General features: G+C 37.1%; 1 protein-coding gene across 1 annotated transcript in view; it reads right to left on the bottom strand.

The window, feature by feature from the left end:
• Nucleotides 1-5,809: 5,809 nt before the first annotated feature.
• The window catches only part of grm5a (glutamate receptor, metabotropic 5a), a 28,750-nt gene continuing 11,832 nt past the window's right edge, over nt 5,810-22,727 (bottom strand). Inside the window, exons 7-18 of the mRNA XM_038284970.1 lie at nt 18,616-18,851; nt 18,358-18,479; nt 18,151-18,275; nt 17,550-17,718; nt 14,851-14,977; nt 14,395-14,512; nt 13,442-13,628; nt 12,699-12,857; nt 12,489-12,614; nt 11,134-11,316; nt 10,859-11,028; nt 5,810-8,269 (exon numbers count right to left, since the gene is read on the bottom strand). Coding sequence (XP_038140898.1) covers nt 7,393-8,269; nt 10,859-11,028; nt 11,134-11,316; nt 12,489-12,614; nt 12,699-12,857; nt 13,442-13,628; nt 14,395-14,512; nt 14,851-14,977; nt 17,550-17,718; nt 18,151-18,275; nt 18,358-18,479; nt 18,616-18,851 — 2,599 coding nt within the window. The 3' untranslated portion in view covers nt 5,810-7,392. The remainder of the gene's footprint in view (nt 8,270-10,858; nt 11,029-11,133; nt 11,317-12,488; nt 12,615-12,698; nt 12,858-13,441; nt 13,629-14,394; nt 14,513-14,850; nt 14,978-17,549; nt 17,719-18,150; nt 18,276-18,357; nt 18,480-18,615; nt 18,852-22,727) is intronic.

Genomic DNA, 22,727 nt, shown 5'->3' with positions numbered 1-22,727 from the left:
TTATCATCTTTAATGTTAGTATATTGATATGCATAATTAACCACAGCGTTTTTGTTGTCAAGTAATTGTTAGTATATGAAAAATTTAAATATTTTGCCACCATCTGTATTAGAGGGAAATAAATGGTAGGGGTGGCCACAGGGGTGGCCAATCATATGCTAAGGGTGGCCATGGCCACCCCTGGCCCCCTATCTAGCTCCGCCCCTGGCGGTCTTTTGCCACACCAGTTGAGATGAGACAGGGAACGCAGTAAGAGTTCAGGCGAAATGACACTCTGATGAAGCTTTAGCTACGATGGTGAAGGAGGGGCTGGAGGTTGGTTGAAATGGTGTCATCTGAGGCCCCGTCCACACGAAGTCAAAACGAACACGAAACGCTGATATTTTCCAAAACGTTTGCCGTAAAGACGGAGACGTAAAATAAATGTGAGCGTCCACACGAATGCATGAAAACGCTGCAAAATGTATGCCAGGCCTGTAAGTGGCGCTGTGGTGCCAAAGCAAAAATAAGCGACGAAATGTTGGGCATGCGCACTAACATTTATACATGTTTGCCCTGCGGGCCCATTTTCGTGGTTAAGTCAAATTCAGGTGCTGAACTATGTCGTCGGTATTGCTCTGTTCTTCCTGGAGATATTCCAGAAGAAGAAGATTCTGTTGTAAGCCCGACAGCAGGGTGAGTAGCATTAGCAGCAACGGCGCCATTGTTGTTGTGATGTGTCGCGCATGCGTGTTTAGAGGGCGACGCTATGACGCATGCGTGTAAAAAAAAATATGCGGTTAGAGCGTAAAGATGGAAACGCGAAAACGGCCTTTCAGAATCTTCCCACTCTGAAGGCTGAATAAAAAAAATATCGTTTACAGACCCCCGAAACGCCGGCTTCGTGTGGATGAGAGGCTGGTTTGGTGAAAAATTTGTGCGTTTAGGCCAGGGTTCGTCTTCGTGTGGACGGGGCCTTAATGAAGTCACAGCGCATCCACCGCCTGCATACAGGAGAATACCAGTTGCAGATCCGAGGCCTTTTAAGATGAACTTTGGATGCCGATTGGCTTTCGTGGAGGTGTGGTTCGGCGCTCATTGGCTGTGTCGCAGGTGGATGTAGGAGAGCAATCAGTTTCTTCAGTTGAACTTCCGCCTAGGCTCCATATCACAGTATTGATACTCTTTTGTAGCCTGCCATTGTCAGCAAAAATGTTTAAATGAGCTAAAGCAATGTTTTGCTGCTTTTCTTTTTAAAGACTGATAAGACTTTAGTAATTTAATGTTGCATGATAGACAGGAAGCATATAAACATAACAGCACAGCATAACCAATATTATACCATATAAACTTAATACTTAATATATTTTCTTTTATAACAGAAACCCACCTTACGTTATTGATGTTCACGATGGAACTATTATTATGCTCAGAAAATCAAGTAGACTTCTTAGTAACATTTGCCTGTTGATCATTTTCATATGCTTCCCTAAATGAGACATTATATTTAGTCCTCAATATATATCATTTTGTTATGTTAAATACCAAGAAAATTGTTTGTCAATTGTTAAAGTATTTACTCCAACTAATAAGTATAATAAGGCCTTTTAATTTAAATTACTCATTTGTGAGAAAAGTGGTCAATACTAGCAGGATATAGTAAGAGAATATTTTTTTTTACATATTTACTTTAAGAATAGAACTACAATATACTATTTGACCAAAAAAGTTCTAATTCAACAAAGCCATTTACACACAAAAACAAAAAATCTACATTTGTAAGTTGGAAATGCTCTATGATAGCCTTAAATACTCCCAGATAACAGAGTTTAAGGGTTTAACTCTGACTACAAGCTGTTCCATGAAGTTGGAACAGAAAAGCTAAAAGCTTTCTTTCACCTTTCTGTTCTGACCCGAATAGCAATAGGATTCAAAATGTCCTGAGACAAGAGACTGCGCACTAATATTCCAAACTTAATAAGATTATAAGTAAGATGTGATCATTTTTGAAAGTCTTATAAATCAGCACATACTAATATCTAAGTCTGTGCACATGCAGAGATCAACATTTGACTTTTAGATATTGACAAAAAAATAGCATTTAGTTGGAGCTCCACAGTTTGAAATGAATCTTTATAGTGCCATGATATCCACTTTCATTAGAGAGGCAGTAATCTTAAGGACAGTATTATCAATATCTAAAAGAATGGTTGATTATATAACTTTCTGTATTTGTGGTTTCTTAAATAAAAATGAAGTTTCCTTCATTTTTCATTAGGATGCTTTAGGATATTTAGATATTCTGTAATTGTCTGCCCCTCCTTTCCGTCTATCTTTTTGTCCATTAAATCTGACACATGAAAAGCGATGGACAATTTTTTTTTGTTTGTTACTGATTTCATTAGCACTAAACCTGCGGGCTATGTATCATGCAGTTATTGATGGATTGTCATGAAACGTGGACAGATGGACCCAGTATTCAAGGAGAGACAAAACTAACAGACAGGCTAACAGAAAGACAAGTAATGATCTGGCCCTGAATGCTCAGGCTGAACTAAATATAAACCAGAGGAAACAGGTGAGAGGAATAAATTATAATTGAGGCAGGGAGTGAAAATAACAGGTGAAAGGAATGACTAATTAAGGGAGAGCAAACAGGCCAGATCATGACATGGATGGTCTTTGGAAAATGCAGGTGCTGCCCAGGATTCAGAATGGAATGTCTCACCACCTTCATTCTTTGCACATCAGGCTAAATCAGACACATTGGGCCTATAAAAAAAAGAAAAAAACTTAATGTTTTCAGCTGCGCTTTAATGTTAAGTATTTTAGCTATTTTCTTAATGGGACTGCAGTAAGCAGAGTAGTGAGTCATTCATAGTCTGTGTCATTCACCAGACAACGGTCCGGCATGTCTCTCTGCTTCTGTGAATGAGAATTGTTTAAGGACAGTCTTCAAAAGAAAAAGCATTACTCGTCTGACAGAGCAAGTAGATGGTTCATTAATGTTGTTCTTTTTCTTCTTAGGTATCCATAATTGATGTGTCAATAGGAAACTTTGAATCAGAGAACAGAAAACTCACATGTGGGGTTCCTCAAGGATTAATTCTGGGGGCCCTTCAAATTAATATTTCATGGTCCCCTTAGGTGAGATTATAGCAAACAACAAAATCAGTTATAATGACTTTGCAGACAGCCGGCTGCTTTACAGAGGCCCATAAAAGCTGCAACAAGTCAGCCTTTTATTACCTGAAGAACATTTCCCAAACTAAAGGACTAATGTCCAAGCAGGACCTAGAAAAAGAAATTTAGTGGAATTTATTTATACAAATGGTGTCATCATAGATTTGCCTAAAAAGTCCCTCAGACAGCTACAGCGGATCCAAAATGCTGCTGCCTGTGTTCTCACTAAAACTAACATCCATTTTCTGTCATGCTTATCCCAGCTGGTGCCTATTTCCAGATATCTACGGGCGAGAGGCAGGGTACATCTTGGACAGTTTGCCAGTCCATTGTAGGGCAACACAGAGACAAACAACCATTCACACACAAACTCACACCTAAGGAAAATTTAGAGAAACAAATTAACCTAACCATCATGTTTTTGGACTGTGGGAGGAAGCTAGAGTACCCGGAGAGAACCCAAGCATGCTCAGGGAGAACATGCAAACTCCATGCGGAAAGACCTCGGGCCAGGATTTGAACGCGGAACCTTCTTGCTGCACGGCAGCAGTGCTACCCACTGCCCCACTGAGTAGCCCCTAGAACTAACAAAGTAAAGCAAGTACTTCCCGTTCTGAAGTCCTTACACTGGCTGCCATCAAAACCTTTTTTTTTTATAGATGTTCGTGATCTGCCTTTTTTTCAGAGTAGTCCTGTTCCTCTGACATAGGAGCTGTCTCTCAGCTCCGCTGCCTGGCTGTGTGTTTCCTGGACAGGGCCGCCTGTGGAGCTGGTTTACAATTGCCTTCTGTATCTCTGCTTCTTTTTCTATGTCTGCTTCTGTCTCCTTGAACCCCAGTCTGCCTCAGGAGATGGCCGCTCACACTGAGTCTGGTTCTGCTGGAGGCTTCTTCCTGTTAAAAGGGAGTTTTGCCTCTCCACTGTCGCTACAAGCATGCTTAGTGTATAGGATTGCCTTCGAGTCAATGAATCGATGCAATCAGCTGGTTTTCCTTAGATAAAAAACTTTAAATCAATTTGACTGTATGATCTGGTTGAAGTGCCTTGAGATGACATGTGTGTGAATTGGCGCTATATAAATAAAGTGAATTGAATTGGCTCTATGTAACTTAGATTCTCCTGTTTGTATATAAATCGCTGGATGGATCAGCACTGAAATACGTAACAGATTATATGGATTAATTGTATTTGTAAAGGGCCTTGAGATGACGTCTTGTGTATTGACGGTACATAAATAAACTGATATGAATTGAATTTAAAAAGAGAAAATTGTTCCTTTTCCATTAAGTTGTAAAGGAAACTGAAGTGAACTTAGAAACAAGACAGCAGAGAAATTCCTTTAATGCAGTAAAAGTCTTTCACAGATTTATAAAAGAAAGTACAGGCTTGTCTTAATAGGTTACAAACACACTTTTAAATCTTTAAAATCTGATCTAGCACAGAGCTACATGCAAATATGGTCATTTCCCATGAGTATATTTGGAATAAGAATTAGTAAAAATATGAAATAAAAACACATCGGTACCGTTGTGAATATAAGCAGACAAATAAGGGACTGAAGCCAAACAATAAATTAAGAAATAGACAAAACATAAAGGATAGCTGCAACATAAATATTATCAGACTGAGAGCTTTAAACCTGTTAAAACAAAGTATTATCTACATCTTCAAATTAGGGGGTAAATATAAGAAAACAGTGTACTAGGTGAGCTTTAAGTATCAGAAAAAATAAATTTAAATCTATTTTAAAGAAACAAAACATACTCCACAGTAGGAGGCACAGCAAGACTGGAAACAATATATTTTCATTGCAAGGTGCTTTCTTTTTGCGAAACGTAAAAACATTCGCCTATCTTTATCATTTCTTTGCTACTGCATCTAATTACCCTTAAAATATAATTCAAAAAACTGAAATGAACAATTTTTAAACACAATTTAAAAAGTCATCATGCAAAACGGAAACATTATGTGCCAGTTATCACACTATTCCAGTAGGAAAGAATTACAGTCAGAAAGGGTTTTGGTTCAGACACATCCTGAGATGTAAAATAGTTTTGGTCTACGTACAAATCCCAAGTCATCGTACATTCTATTAAGTCATGTCAAGATAAAAAGACTGAAGAAGACATCCAAGCTGTCTTTGAGCTCTTTGTGGGTTATGTCCCTGATGAATGTGTCCACTGAGACAGTAACTTGTATTCCCTGGGGATGTGAATAGCTTCTTCTGTTACAGAAGCAGAGGACTTGTTGAACAAGGGAAGAGCGTGTACAAAAAAGATGCAATATTTGCAGTATTTGTTTTTTTTCTTCAAATATTACCAAATTTTCTCTCTGCAAGAATTGCCAATGAATTAGCAAATTAGTAAAAATGTTTCAAATGTAGTTTAAAAATTTTTTCTTAGGGTGATTGTCAGCAACAAGAGCAACACGTCATACATTCAGTGATCATATATAGCTTAAAATATGTAACTTAATAAAACAATTTAATACCTGCTCTGATTTCATTGGAGATGTTATTTTAGATTCATTTTAAGAAACACTCAAAAAGTCTTCATGAACGAAAAGATGGGATTTAATAGCTTCTAAATGGTCTTTAGCTTAGCATCAATGTCTTCTTTGGACAATATTCAGGAAAAAAATTATGCATCAACGTCCACACTAATTTGATGAATAAAGCAGAACTTAGCTTTATTTTTAAATAAATTCCTTTTTGTCTTTATATTTAAAGTTGTGTGACTGCACGTTTCTGGTCAGGTATTTAGTTACATACGTGTCTTTTTAAATTTTCAAATAAATTTTCATCTTTAATTATTTATTTTTAAAACCTTCTTTTCCAGAATAGAGTAGGTACAACAACAATGTAGCAATAATGATTCAGATTATAATTTAAAAACAACCTTTGTTTGCAGAAAATTACATGTACTAAACATTGTCCACACTGTCAAATGTATACAGTATGCAGGCTTGGTCATGTAATATATGAAGAAAAAACGGTACTGACAAGGAAAAATATATTTTAGCAACTAAAAGCTCCTTGTAGTAATCTAAAAAAATAGTTTGACCACTTATTTTTTTTAGAATTTGTATAGATCATCTAAACTGGTTGGTTTTCAGTTGGAAATCTATCTTTATAATTATTTAGTGATTTATGTGGCTGGCACCAGTCAAGGAGCGTACTCTCACTGTTCTTTAACCAATGCCCTAATTTCTGATCATTTTCTTTAGTGGAACATAAACTTGTGTCCAAAGTGTAACCGTCTCACTTAAAATGATGCCTTCAGGTAACCAGAATTGGCCTTGGAAAACCAACAAACTAGCAGGAACATCAGTGTCATTGTTGATAATGGTGACAGTAAAAATTAATTATCGATTGAGCGGGTAGGGGCCATTTAGTACGAAACTAACACATATTTTTTAGTGTGATGAGACAAAGATCAAGCTGTTTTGTCACACAGGATAAAAGTTTCGATCTTAATGACCAAAGAATACTGGAACAACTGTATAGCATTGTGTTAGTTGAATTATGCTGATGGTCTATTTCAATGTTGTATTAAAGCATTGCACAAAGTGAGTGAAAAGGACCAAGAATGTTTATTACCTGAAGCGCAATTCAAGTTATTTTATGGGTAGAATGGGCACAGCTTATGTTTACAGAGGAAAATGATTCCAAAAGCCAATCGAAATAATTTTAAAATGAATCATTCAGAAGAATGTTACCCTGTGAAGAGCATTTTTCCAAATATCAATAGGAATATGATGTGTACATATGTATACATATATAAGTGTGTAATTTTAAACCTGTGTAGATAACAAAAATAAAAATAAATGAAAAGCATTTAAAAAAATTCTAGTTTAAAATGCTGAAGGTGACAAGTGTTAATAATACACATGGAAATCACTGAAAAAGGACTTGTTTGAATAAATAATTAAGAGCCCCTCACATGTGATGTCCATGTTGATTATAAGTGACCCTAAACATCTGATCGTAACTGCATAAAAAAATCCCTTCCCCTCAAAAAAAAAATCCCTTGGTCATATTCTTCTCTCAATCTAATGCCCAACTGACATCTGAAGCACATTAAGTCCATCCAGACTGAAAAATATTACAAAAATCCCACTCACTATTCACATGTAGAAAGGCATGAAAAAATTTGGACCTGGATAGATTGCTGCGTCTCAGGAGTTAACAAATACTCCAGATACAAGATAAATACGAAGAGGGTGGCAGATTTAAAGGGACGAGGAGCTCTGGTAGTGTCGCAGCAGCAGCTGGTCGCATTCAGCCTCAGAAGCCAGGGAGAGGGAGGTAGGGGAGCTCTCGTTGGAGCTCAGGGAGAAATCCCTAAACGGGGAGGGAGGGGTCAGAGCCATCAGCTCCTCAGCATTCTTTGCCCGCCTCCCACCGGTACAAGTCCCAGCCAGTTGCTCGTAAATCTTAGGTCGATTATCGCAGCAGTTTGACACAGCAGTTACTTCAGCATATGTGGTGACAGTGGAGGACGTCTGTCTATCAAAGTACTGGGAAGGACACGGGGAGTTATCTGAGGCAACGTGTAGAGGTGTGGTGGAGGGGGAGCTAACGATGGAAGCTCCTGGCAGCATCATGGTGTTCAGTTCACTGATGTTGGCTGTGAAACGGTTAACAACGCAGCTGATCTGGTCCATGATGGTGGTGCCCTGGGTTTGGCCAATTTCACCCACACTAATGATGCTAATGTCCCCGCCGTCTAGAATCGCAGCCATCTGGCCATTGTCTCCCCCTCTCCGCCTGACCCCAGAAAAGAGCTCGGGTGCAAAGGTTGGTAGGACTTGCACATCCTCACCTTTCTCTTCTGAATGGGGACTCCTTTCCTTTGCTGCATGTTGACTTAAGGGCGGTGCAGGTGAATGAGAGGGTGAGCAGGTAAAAGACTGAGAAAGCTGGGCCCCTTCGTACTGCTCTGTCACACAGCTGTCTCCAGTTGCTTCTCCCTCATTAGAAAACGGCTTGATAATGGCAGTCTGGTTCACTTCAACAGGGGCTTTTTTCTTAACATGGAATGACATCCTCTTCCACAAGTTTGGTCTGCAGCTCCGCTCATTCTGTCCCCAAGATTTTCCATTGGTACTGCAGAAGAGAAAGAGGTTTTAGGTTTCCTGCTCAACACATTTAATATTAATACACATGGACAACAACAACAAACAGTGCATTGACAATGGATTCCCTTAAAACCTTTAAGGTCCTTTTACAAGCTTTTCAAAACAGTTAACATTTTTAAAGTTTGGGTGATTAAAAATGCATGTTTTTAATTGTCAACTGCAATAATGGCCAACTTGGCCTTGTGTGAAAAGATATTCATTCTTTTTAAATAATTAATTACATATCTGTTAGAAAGCATATTTACTAGCTATCCTCATATCTAACTACCACCTCAGACATGTGGAATCAAGTTACCCCTTAAACTGAACCTGTATTACAATGCAAAGTAGGCTGAGAGATCTCACAAGCACAATAAATACATAAATAAATAAATTGTTGACATCTGTCAGTGTAGTGGGAACAGAGACCAGCCAACCAAATTTACTCCAATAGCACAGATATTTCATCTAAAGATCAAAAAAGAAACCAGAAAAGCCAACACTTTCCTTAGTTAAGGTAATTGTTCATTATTCAATTATAACAAAGAGAATGGGCAAAAAAAGGCTGCAATAGGTGTGCATCAAGGCAATAATCCCTGCTGACCTTAAAGAACACAAAAATCTCTTCATAATCCCCCAAATCTTGGGAAAATGTTCTCCAAAAGAGGTGGTTGATCCACTGGCAAGAAGTCTGTCATGTATTTTGGAGCTAAGTCATTTATTGATTTATAGAGTAACTTAAATATTTTAAAGCCAATTCTCTGAGATACGTGGAGCTGGCGGAAGGACTTTTAAACTCGGGTGATGTGCTCTACTTTATTAGCTGTTTTGAGGATGAGGGCAGCGGAGTTCTGGATCAACTGACGCTGCCTGATCGACTTTTTAGTCAGACCTGTATAGGCACCATTGTGGTAATTATTTCTCCTAGAAATAAGGGTATGGATTATTTTTTCAAGATCCTGCAAGGACATAAGTTTAACATTAGTTTTTTAACCCTAAAGATGTTTTTAGGTGATAGCAGGTCGACTTGTGTTTTCGCAAATCTGTAGGTTCAGGTTCAAGACCATCACTTAACTGAGGCTGTAAGATAACCGTTTATCTTCCTTTGGTCCAAAAACAATTTTTCTCAGTTTTGTTTTGATTAAGCTGATCTTTTTATCACTTTAATGGGTACGAACAGGTATGAAAACCTTTGCAATAGAAGTGCTCAAAATATGCAGCTCACCTGCAAAACATTTTACCTGGCCTTGTCTCTCTGTCTTAATCACCTTCACATTTGAATTTCCTTTCTATCTTTCGCTGTGTGTCATACAAAGTCTGCTGCCATGTTCTTTTATCTTCCCTAGAAAGGGAAATCATTTAAGGCTCCAGGGTTCCCCTGGGAGTTCATAACCCAAATGAGCTAAGCTTTTCTCAGCTTAGGGAGTTTTTTTTTCTTAGCTTCCAATGCACTCTGTTGCACCAGGTCTTCATTGCAGATCTTTTGATTCAAAACAGCAATTTTTTAATACCTTGAAATTCTATTAATGAAGTTTCTCTTAAAACATCTTACGATACTACGCTTAATAAGTTCTGTCTTGCTTTTCTATATATGCCGTTAACAGGTTGTCAGTTTCGGGGTCAGGGAGAAGGAGGGGCTCACCTTTGCACTACTGATGTAAAAAACTTCATTGTTTTAAGTTAGTAATACTAACAACTACAATAAGAAATATCCCTTAAAGGTATAGTGTACCATCCTTTTTCAGCTTTGAGTTCTGGGGCTGTATTATTCTGATCAATTACTAACTCTTAACTATGTAAAAAGGCATTTCCCTTATCAAAACAAGAAACAAAGTGGTATGTGCATGAGTCCTGCATCATCTCGGCAGCAGCTCTTTTTTAGGGTAGGTTTAAGTCTTGAAAATCAGTTTTTTAAGCCTTGAGGGAGACCTAGTTCAGCCTTCAGAAGTGGCGTGATACGGAAATGGGCAGCCCTCATATGGAGAGATGCCCCTTCCCTTTGAAGTTAAGTGTTTTTTTTTGTGGGGTTAGAAGTAAACAACAATATTTCATAACAAATTAATAACTACATAGTGCTTAAGGTAAGAAACATTTATTTATATTGCATATTTTAGTGGCATAACAACTCAAAGTGCTGTACTTCAAAAAAGAAGTACTAAAGTACAATTAAGTTCCATAGGGGCAACAAAAATAATAAAAACAAAAAATAAGTGAGTAACAAAGTAAGATTATATAATACAGTAAAAGGCCTCTCTGAAAGAATAAGTTTTTATCTGTATTTTTAGCAATTTGAGGTTTCAGAACTCTTTCATTTTTGGGGGGGAGTTTGTTCCGATAAATTGAGCATAAGATCTAAATGCTGCCTCTTCATGTTTGGGTGTGGTTCGAGGTATGCAGTGTTTGAGCCGGAAGACCTAAGAAGTTTGAGAGGTCTAGAGGCATTATTTCGTCATATATTTGCCAACAGGTAAGTTTAAAAGGCTCTAAAAGTTATATGATATAGGACCTTTTAAGAACAGAATACCTCACTTGTTGATCCATTCAACCCTCTATCCATCAGAATCTAGTCTTTTTTTACCTTACGTTTTCCTGTGTGGATCCACCACGTCGAAACAGGTTGGCCATGCTGCTCGATGACTTGCCAGCTTTGGCAGCTTTCTTGGCGTTTCCCACATGCATGCGGACAACGGTGGAAGTTGTGAAAGCACTGCGCACATTCTTTTCAGGCTTGGCAAGCATAATGTACACCTGAAAGTAAAAAATAAAAAAGCAATAATGTGTAAAAATAATATTCAAAGATAAATATAGAGATACAGTCGTTATAGCAGATTTTGTTTCATGATTGTTTCTTACCTTAGGGACAAACATGCAGCAGAGAGCCACCGTTGCACTGAGACTTACACTAAAGCACATAGTGATGATCTTATAATTAGAGCCAAAGTAAATGGGTACAAAGGCCAGCCAGATGATACAAGTGGTGTACATGGTAAAGGCAATGTACTTGGCCTCATTGAAGTTAGCTGGCACATTTCGAGTCTGTTGAAGAAGAAAACAAAATGAAATGTAAGGCAGTTGTATTTAGGCCACCTTTCAATAATGTCTAATTCATTTTTTGTCATAATGAAATCAAAGACTTTTATGTATTTTATTGTAATTAATCAAACTAAAGGAAAATGTATCTGGTGGCCTAGATAGACTTTTTGAATTACCTTCATATGAAAATCTGAAGAGTGATACCCGCCTATAGGATATAGTGCAACCAATTCAGATGTCACCGAGTCAGTAAACAGATGTGTAATTTCATCTCTGTACAGATATATCTTTTATTTGACAGGAGGTCTTTTGGAGAACATTATAGACAAATGACTATAGTCTTACAACATATTCTCATTCTGTATTCTTTGGCACCATTTAACCAGAGCTGTCAAGTAAATAAGTATGAATACTAAGTTTTAATCATTGCATTAGAACACAAATATCTTTACTCCCTACTTTCTCTTAACTGTCTTTTTATTTCTTAACATATTAATATTGCCATAATGTAACATCTTCAACAAAATAGAACGAAAATCGAAAGTGCACAAAAAATGATCCAGCTGGAGCCAAATTGATTTATAAAAAAACAGTGATAAAATTATGGATGTAGACAAGGGGGGCTTGGTAATAATACAAGTTATCGATTTGATTCTGAGATGCAAAACATTTCCACTTAATTCAATTTTAAATTTACATGTTGATTAGGTTTTAAGTTCTATTTTGATTTTAATACTATTTGAAACATTAATGCTGTGAATATATGAACTCAAAAATGCATTCAACTGCTCTGCAAGGTTTCTTTTCACTTTAATCTAAATAATCCTGTTCAGAATTTTAAATTAGAGCAAAACTAGATCCAGTTTGTTTAATGTTCTCTCTACCACCTCAGTTTAAAAAGAGAATACAAATCAACCAATTTTTTTGTAAATATAACTTTTTTTCAAGAACACCTTTTAAAAGTTATTTCACATTTATTAGGACACTTTCTTTTTACACAGACATCTCTAATTTCAGTGAAGTGAAGAATATAAATAATGTTCCCTTTTTTGTATTTTTCTTATGGTGAAGCATATGCATGTAAACACTACAGGGCAGTAGAAACTGAAAAGAAAGTCTTTAGAAAACTGAAATGGAAGATCAGTAAGAAACTAACTGATGTATTTCTAAAGTACCTTAAAGGCATAGAAGGTGCAGCTCAGTATAAGAAGGCCGTTGTAGCCCAGTGGCGCCACCACTCCTAAAGTGGTGAGATTGCAAATCAAATGCACCTCTCGGATGCTGGGGTAATCATAGATCACCTAAAAGAGAGAGAGAGAAATAGAAAATGTCGCTCAGGCTCATTAATATCATCCAAAGTAGTGCAAACACATATTCACACGTACCTCTGGTGGCTCTATGATAAGAAGTGCCACAATAATCCCCAGCTGCAGCAGTATGAGTAGGAAGGCGATGACCAATTGTGCGCAGGCGGACATAAAGCGTGGTTTCTTGGTACAGATCTTCTTCTTGCTGCCTGCCAGGATACGTGCTATACGGTTGGTCTGGATTGAAAATAGATCAAAATAAATATAAGTGATTTAGTTACACTGAACAGAGGATGTTAGAGGATAACACTTCTCATGATGATTCGTGTGAACAATCATTTTCCTTGACCTGAAATATCAGCCTCAGCCCACGCTAAGATTTTTTATTTTGTGCTCGTGTATAACTGGCAATGCTCCAGCCTCTTAAGCTCAGTTATGTTTTGTTTGTTGAGAAAACCATACATGACATACACATTGAGGAATAATATGCCACACTGTGGATGTAGCTACGGTTTATATTTTAGTATTTACATGCAAACAATCCAGTTTCATCAAGAAAATCTTCTGATGCAAGTCTCTTATGCATATAAGATCATATTTACCATTCAAATACGGTGCTTAAATTCAAAGCAGCTTGATAAAAATATGTAGAACTGCTGTGCTACTGGGTTATTTTATGGTTTTGTCTTAAAAACTGACACCATATTAGGCTACTTACCTACCAAAAACAATACGCTTTGTGTCAGTATTATACAGGAAGTGACCGATATCAATGATCATACTTCCTCTGCCTCCAAGCAACAGAACATAAATGAAAGTACCTTGGTGACTAAAGCTGAGTAGCTCATGGCAGGAGACAGACCGATCCCCAGCCGCTGCAGGTAGCAGTAGACAATGTGTGGCTTGGCAATGAGGCTAAAGGTGCACAAGTACCCCAGGCATATTCCGGCAAGAATAATGTAGCAAAGCTCCCGACTGGATGACTTCACCACTGGAGTGTCCCAAAACCTACACATTAATAAAAGGATTACTGAACAAGACAGAAAATGCACAAAAATACGGTTCAGCCTGTTATAAACTACTGGTTGACATTCTCCAAATCGCTTCAGATTTTTATGACCTTTTCACCACCTTTATAGCTTGACTAGATGTTTTTAACATTTTACATTAATTTAGGCCAAAGCAGAAGTCAGCTTTGACCCAGAATGTTAGGTTTCATTTGGTGACACAGAGAAGTGCTTACTTCTAGCATGCAAGCGAGAAGTAACCACTTCTCCACACAAAAGTACCGCAACAATTGACTATGGAAAAGAGAGAATTCAAGGCCATGAAAACAATGAAACCCTTTTTTTGTGCTTATATTATATTACAATGTTTTATCTATTGTTTCCATAAAGTAAATTTATAGGAACCTTTTTAATATTTCTGCATTTTGTTTATTGACAGATTTGTTTTTTTTTGTTTTTTGTTTTTACAGAAAACGAAATATGTTGTTAATGTGATTGAGTATTACATGTTTAAATTGTTGCTGAGATAAAAAAGAATTTACTATCGAATTATTTTCAAGTTTTTACATGTACAGGTAAAAATAACATTTATCAAAAGTAACTATACTAGTAATTATAATGGTCAATTCAGTGATTATTACAAACATGATATTTACGTGTGCAGATTTCAAAAATGGAGATTTTGGCCACCTATGTTTCGATCATTATGATCCAGTAATTTCAAAAGTTAATATGTGTGTTAAATGTAAATATGTATCTCTAATTACTTGATGAAGACAGAAGTGACAAAAAGTGTCGCCATGAGGCCCAGACAGGCAAAAACTACAGCAGCTATTGGCTCTGGATCCCCCCAACGCACATATTGGACTGGAATTGGTGCACAACCTGAAGAGATGGATCAGAAAAGATTCAACAAAATGCACAATTAAATACAACTTAAAAAAAGTTACACATCCAAACAAGATCTGTACAAATACTGAATGCTGGATGAGGCATAAGCAGAACTAAGTATTGTCATGGGGTATGCAGTCTTGTTTTTGTGTTGCACAGTATGTGGTTTGCATATAACTGTTAATTAAAGTGTATTTGGGCACAGAAAACAAAAAAAAAGAATGATATTTTGGAAGGAGGACCATCACTCTTAAACTGATATGATGGTTCCAATTAGGCCTTGTTTTAAAAAAAATTGGAATGTCTGAATAAAGAAGACGAAAAATGTTTACCAGTGAGGTCATATGTAGGCCACGATCCCAGGACACAAGCTCGACAAGTGTACTCATCAAAGACAAATTCATTCTCCTTGCAGGGAGTACAGGTCCAACAGCAGCTTACCTCTCCTTTACGGATCACCTGGAAACACATCGGCACACAGCAGAAATAGAAGGTGGAAAGGTCTCAAAGCTCCAATGGTGCTTTACTGTAGCTAATCTTGCACTCTGTCTGCAATGAAAGACTGGGAAATTAAAGCATGTCTGCCCTGGGAAACAGGATGAAGGCATTTAGAATGTTGAATTCTGCTGTTAAAAAAATTGATCTCTGAATATAAATAAGGAGGAAGAAAGTGGTTGATAATTCAGTGAGGAGTGTGTTAATGAGTCATGAAAATAATGAGCAAATGCTATTTAAACCACTTATTCCTTTGCCAACAGCTAATCTAACTTTGTAAAGTATTAGCTTAATGCTTCCTACTACCTAATGTTGCTGTTAATATTTTTTGCCAGAATGCAGTTTTAAACACTGTACATATTTATCTATTTTTGTATTTGCAGAACAGAGCATAATGATTTCCCAGATGGGTTCTTAGCGTGTGTTTATATTAGTTTTATGGATCCATTAACTAAACATTTCACACAATCTTTATTGCGAACCTCTGTCAGATGGGATGGAGAACATCTGTGAACATCAGTTTTCAATTTTGCAACAAACACTCAATTCAATTTGGGTCTGGAACTTAAAAGGTCACTTTTAACACATTAATATGCTCTGACCTATTGGTGACCCATCGGCTCTCATATTTATATTTAATCACTAGCCAGATAAGGGAACCTCTCTCCCAATTCTAAGTCATTTGAAACAAAATCTATTTCTCGAATTTAGTGCTACTGGTTAGTGCTTAAAAACAGCATCCATGCACCATAATGCTGCCGGCTTCTTGGGATTTTATGTTTTGTTTAACAGTTTGGAGTCACATAGATTTCGCCTGTTTGCCAAAACCTTGAATTATGAACACTAATGGTTTCTTTTCTTTTCATTAATGCTCCCTACTACACTTCTAATGATACAAAAAAGGTGGGTATAATGTATTTACTATTTAAGTGACTTTCATAATTTGGGATAGCAGAGGAAAGGGGTGAAATAGACTTTGATACTTCAAGCTTTTATTCATTTATAGCATGCATATTTTTTCATTAACCTCACAATTATGCAATACTTTGTGTTTATGTATCATGTAAAATCCAACTGAAATGCATTCAAGTTCTGAATTAAGTAATTATTTATCATTTTAAAAGGCAGTGCACGTTTATGGATGTTAAAAATATCACTATTTTCTTCTCTGGCAAGCAGTCTGGATTAGAGTGACAATTATACAACTTTGTTCTTGGCTCATAAAAGGGACAGGTGCAGATGCTGCACAAAAAAAAGAAAGATTTGTGAGATCTATCTCCATTAAAGGCATTATTCATTGTTAACAGAAAGCTGTTAAAGAAAGGAAATGGGTCCTGCTGGATTGAGTTTGACAGGAAGAAAGATTCTGGTTTGGAGTTGCAAGTTCAGAACATGCAAGAAAAAAGGTCACATCTAGGGCTGCAAAAGATTTAGCAGCTTTCAGATCAAGAGTATAAAATTTTAAATATGGTGTCAGACTATATAGATACAATCAACTTTTGAACAAAGTATTGACATTACAGAACTTTTGGACAATACAGAGGAGAAAAAAGGAATAAATAAAAACTTCCCTTCAGTACAAATAAGATGGAGGAAGCTAAAGAGGACCAGATGGGAGATGATTAAGGCATAAACCGTAGAATAAATTGCATCTTCAGTGGGGTATTTTATTATTGTCCTGATTGATGCTGCAAACCTGTGGGATCAATTTAAAGTGCATATGTGGGTTGTTCATGACAAGTTTCCTTACGATAAATGCTATCATTATTGTGGATATTACACGGAGGTGTAGTTAATACTCCACTGGGCATTGTTACTTCAAACTCTTTTCACACAACACATTAAGATGAGACATATGCTCCTTTGTGGCACTCGGGCCTCATATGTGAAGAGGCAGAGGCGGAATGTGGGACTGGAAAAATTCATTGTTGTTAAGAGACATTTAATAAAGAATAAAATAAATCTGGTATGAAATTGATTCATTAAGACCAGAGCCTTTCATACACTTCTTGAGGAATTTAAGTGAAACATAACACAATAAAACAAGATACTGAATAAAAATAGAATAAAACAGAAACTTTTTCAATTCCACCAGATTTAATATCTGTATGGACTTCAATGCTGACGTTATTCTTTGATCGGATCTGTCATCTGTCAATAAAAACGCAATGATCCTGTGTTGCTAAAGATCATACTTTCAACATTTATAAAGTTTGATGCCAACAAATATGCATAATTTCATCCCACTGTAAAAAGATATAACAATAGTTATATTTTTAGGTTGGATTGTTTTGGGGTTTAAAGTTTAAATGTACATAGAGTTTTTTTTTTTTTTTTTTTTTTTTTTTTACAATAAGCTTGTGTCAGAGGAAAGCCTGTCAGAAGTAATGCTCTGTTGCTCAGCATCACCTTCTGGGGAATATTTTACTGTGAAAAATGAGCAACCTGAAAGTCTTAAACAGGAGTATTTCTGTTATTCATGAACTGATATGAACTCAACACTTCAAACTTTACTGAAAAGAAAGGGAAATCCCACCTTGATCTGAGCTTTTTGACAGGGCTCAGAGCAGACCGATTGGATAATTTCACTGCTGTTGCTCCATATCTCCTCATCGTTCATTCTCAGACCACCCTGATCCCAACTTCCCACATGGATGTATGCATATTGATCCATGCCAGTCTGCTTGAAATTCATGATTTCATACCTGACACACACATGAGCACACTTTTATAGTTCCTTATTATGAGTCTCATCTCTTTCTTCTGGTCCTTAAAAGTATAGTGGAGGATTTTCCTGAATGTTTGAAAAGACCAGCCCTCTCCACTTAAAAAAAAATGCACATGCACAACCTTGTACCTGTTAAACGCCTGTGAGAGCATGCACAAGCCCTTTTCTCCTCATGCATGCTCTGTTTAAAAGTTGCTGTTTGCATTGCTCATACAAGCTTAATTTCCCAAAAAAGATTAGCAATTTTTCCAATATGTAAGACTCACCACCGGTAAGTGAAATGGGGACGAGCAGGTAGGACTTTATGTAAACATATCACCAGAATGATTGACAATTAGGAGGACTACTTATTTTTATGATCCACCCGGAAAAAGAACATCCTCCACTATACCTTTAACAGAACCCCTACCTGCCAGGTGAATCTCCATTCTGGTCAAAGTGGATTATTTCTCCCGATACACCAGTAAAGTTGGTTCTCATTAGGAAATCTAGCAGCTTGCGACCATCAATGGGCCGCATGTTTTCACACAAACCCTTGAAAAAACAGAAGCAGCATACAGTAAATGTATTTAACACAGAAAGGGAATTTGTATAACCACAATCTTTAGGGTCATACCTTTACGCCTGGACAGAGGGCTTGCTGCATAGCATGGAGACCATATGCCATTGAGTAAATGGCATTTATGACAAAACCCATTTTTGTATCTTGGGCATACTGATGTCGCAGCGATTCTCTCCCTGTGGAAAACATCATGTCACTTTTAAACATCAGCCAAAAAAAAAAATGTCCTTGTGAATTAGAAGAAAGATTTATCGTTTGCAGTTAGAGACTCATTAAAAGTGTAAAGCAGTGAAGGAAGCAAGTCGTACTAACAGCTGCAAGTGCGGTTGTACTTTGTGCTCTCCTGTGGATGTCCTCTCAGCCGACACTGGAAACGGTGCTGCCAGAATTCAGGAAACCACGGGTTTCTCAGGTTGGAATCAGGCTTCAGATTCAGGTAATAATCATCGAACCAGTTGACATGTGCTGACTTTAGCTTTATGGTGATTCCACCAGCAGCCTCCTTTTGATAGCCATCAGTAACATCATACCTGTCCGCCCAGCCATCACTTAGCAGAGAGAAGAAAACAAAAAGAAAGCTGTTAGAGAGAAAAATGGGAGAAGTCACTTATCTGACTTTTTTTTCCCGATTGGAAGCTCTTTTTACCTTTTGATTAGCTGCAACCCAACAACTTTAAATTGTGAGCAAAATAACTAAGTTCCACATACCTTTACAAAAAACATTCCACAGGTTAAAAAAAAGCATAATGCAGCAGTGTAAACAACTGCTTTTCATTTTTGCGTCTCACTCCACAGTTTGAATGTTTAGATGGGACTGTCACCTCAGAAAAAAGCCTTTTACCTCCCATTGTGAGTGAGGAGAAAACAGCAGCCGATCCTGACACTTACAGGAGATACAAACTGTACACTATTGGTGGCTACTGCGCTGATTGGTAAAAAAAAAAAAGAAAAAAAAGCTTGATAATAAATCTATGTTTAACTTAAATATCTTAATCTCATTCTGAGAAAATACAACCTTTGATGTGGATTTGATTACCGGCCCGGGGTCTTTTTGCATCGAATTTGCATGTTCTCCCTGAGCATGCGTGGGTTCTCTCCGGGTACCCCGGCTTCCTCCCACAGTCCAAAAACATGACTGTTAGGTTAATGGGCTTCTCTAAATTCTCCTTAGGTGTGTGTGTGAATTGTTGTTTGTCCTGTTTGTCTATGTGTTGCCCTGCGATAGACTAGTGACCTTTCAAGGGTGTACACTGTATCTCGCCCATTGACAGCTGGAGATAGGCAACAGCACCCCTGGCGAACAAGGAAAGCATAGATCCGTCAGAAAATAGATGGAAGGTTCAGCTGGTAAAAAGAAAACCACTGTAAACCAATGGTAGAATTATTGGTGCTCCAAAAAATCCCTTTAAAATAAAGCAGCTCAAGCATTTCAGCATCCCACCCTTTCAGTCAATCAGATTTTTTCGTATAGTCTAATTATTTATTTGTCACTTCCTGGGGTATGAATATGATCTCACACACAGAAGTCCATTTCTAGGCCACTGGCCTCTGGACTGAAGAACCCTTATTTATCTTTAAACCGCACCCATCAGGGTAGGAGTGAGGAAGCACACAATAACTATTCAAGAACTGAAAAAAGTGTAATCTTGTGATTGCAAAGTCTTTATTTTAGCCATAAATACTACATTCAAGCCCATGGATTGCTTTGGAATGACGCAGAAAGAAACCTTTCCTGTATATTAGAAGCAAAACATTGAGTTTCCTAAAATGTATTTTTGGCTAGACATTTGTGGGTTGGAGAGATGACACAAAATGGGCTTTTTTGACCATGCACAATCAGTATATATTTTTTTTGCATAAAAAGAAAGAATATGTGAAACATACAACCTCCTATGTAATAAAACCTCTTCTTTTAAGTCTGATGGTGGGTAGGGCTTTGGGTTTGTCCTGCATGGAACACTGACTTATCAAAATGTGAGCACCTTCCCATAGTCCATAACCTTCCGCTTTCATCCATTGACTTACGTCTTACAGAAAACATACCCCTCTGTATACTGTACATGCTCCAGTTTTTTTCAATGTTTTAGGAGCTGGAAAGTTTTTGTCCTATTGTTGTAGGGGGTTGAAAGAATTTTAGCAGAGGTGATTTTAAAATTCCTTATTAAAAATATATATATTAAGAGACAAACAAGGCAATATTTTAAATATCTGCACCCAAATTAAAGTTGGGATACACTGAAAAGGTTCTGTGTGATGATATTTTACTACAATAAAAGGTAATTTTAGTTTAAGGCTTTTGTTATTTTATTTTTAGACCAAATAACCATGATAATGTCAGCAATACTGAGATTTTTAGGCATAGAATATAGAAAAGTGTTGCAATGATCTTTCAATTTCTTATTAAAATATCAATGAGGATCTATTATAAATTTCACTTTAACTTCATACTAGTTTTGTGGTAATGTTACATTGATTGATGTATACTGGAACTTTCTTTAAAAGCTCAAAGTGTGAAGATTTAAGCTTAGGTTTCTGTGTCTTTAATGATGTTTGCTCTAATATTTGCACCTTCCCAACCTCTGCGTGTAAGACATAAACTCTCAAGGCCAAAGTGGTAGCTTGCTGTTTCATGTGTGCCACTCAAAACTAAGTTCCTTTCATATTTCTAATTATAAGTTTTCATTGTTCAGCTGTCATAATGTCATGGTTGAGGGTAGCAAATGTCTCCTTCTAACTAATTTGCAGGGGAATAAAAATAGTGAAGGAAGAAAAAAAAAAAAAAAAAACTTCTTTAACCAAGCTGGAGTTATACAACAGTGTGTGGGTGTTTTATAATGCCTGAATCTGGTGAGGTAGGAGATCATTTCATAACACATCCTTAGAGAAGCGCGTACAGAAATGGCGCATTGCTATAAAACAGGCAGGAATAGATTTAAAAAGCATAGAGGGCTTTGACTCTGGATAGTTTGAATCACTGTTCAACAAGCGCTCTAAAACCCACACATCGACCTAACAGGGCACCATGCTGCATACGGCGTGTTGCTATTCCACCTACATGCCTGAAGACACATGTATGCTTGCTGTTCAAGTGTGTACACACACAGACATCTTGCTCTCCTTTTTCCGTACATTTTTAGAGCAGTCGGTTTTTAACAATGCAGTAGCAGAAAAGGTGTGATTTTTATGCCTAATACTGAGTAACAGAGAAAAAAGAAAAGACCAAACATCAACAACTGTCTGATCTAAATGGAGCAGAAACTCTCCCCCATGACCCAAGCAATCTTAGCTGCTATGTTTCTGCTCCAACGGCTGTATTTGTGGGTGGAAAACCAATGAGGGATCACAATGCATTAACAGTAATAGAAATTCATAGATTTTAATAGGAGCTCTTGTGTGAAGAAAATGTGTATGCAGCAGTCAGAATCGAGGGAGAGTTGTCACTCAAGCTGCACATCTAAACTTATGGTAGTGCATACTTGCAAAGTGGTTTAATTTAATTATGTAATAATTTGAAAAAGTGGCTCAAAATCAATCGCCTCACTGTTGAAATTTTTTTAACTGTTCCATCATTATTTTTTGCAGAATAGGTCACACTGGATGGATCTGTGGTTTAGATTTGGGTTGGTACTTTAATTAGAGCATTGTAGCACAAATATGTTTTGAGCTAGACCGTTGTATATTTTGAATTATGTTTAAAGTCTCTGTCCAGCTCAAAGGTGAACCTTTGTCTTCCTCAACAGTAAAGGCACCCCCTAATCATGCTGCACCCACCACAATGTTTATGATACTTCATGGTGATGGGCAATCACTCAAGGCATGCATATAGGTCAGAAAGTGTCATCAGACTAGAAGACCATCTTCTACTTGTCTACTGGGGTCCCTAGATGGAGTGAGACAAAAAGAAAACAACAAAACCCCAACACTTCTTATGTCTTCCTATCAATGTCGGCTATCTTATAAGCTGCTTTCCATATAGTTTAGAAATATTTGAGGTGTTGTTTTCCACAGATTTTTTCACTTTAGCTGTGCATCTCTAAAGCTCCTCGAAAGTAACGGTACACCTCATGGTTGCTTTTTAAAATCAATGCTCTCCATAACAATTCTTTCAGTTTAAGAATACTGCCATGTCTTAGAAGGCTTAAGTTGAAACATTCTCTTTTAGTTTCTGCATAAAATATTAAATAATGTTTAAGAGATTGAAACATGTAGATTTAAGCTCTACAGTCCTCTCCTTGACCTGTGTGTCTGTGTGTTTTGCTCATAGGGATGCTTTGTTTACTTTAGTTCTCTTACAAACCTGTCAGATCTTAAAAGCTACCCTTATAGTCAGATTTATTTTTTACAGATGGATGGTGTTCAGGAATCATAAAACTGATGACGATGATTGGTTGCACAGGATATTATTTGGGAGTGATAGAGAAAAT

This window comes from Cyprinodon tularosa, unplaced genomic scaffold (genome assembly GCF_016077235.1).
Source record: "Cyprinodon tularosa strain WSP-4 unplaced genomic scaffold, ASM1607723v1 ctg205, whole genome shotgun sequence".
NCBI classification, from domain to species: Eukaryota; Metazoa; Chordata; class Actinopteri; order Cyprinodontiformes; family Cyprinodontidae; genus Cyprinodon; species Cyprinodon tularosa.
This window is presented reverse-complemented; position numbering and strand designations above follow the sequence as displayed.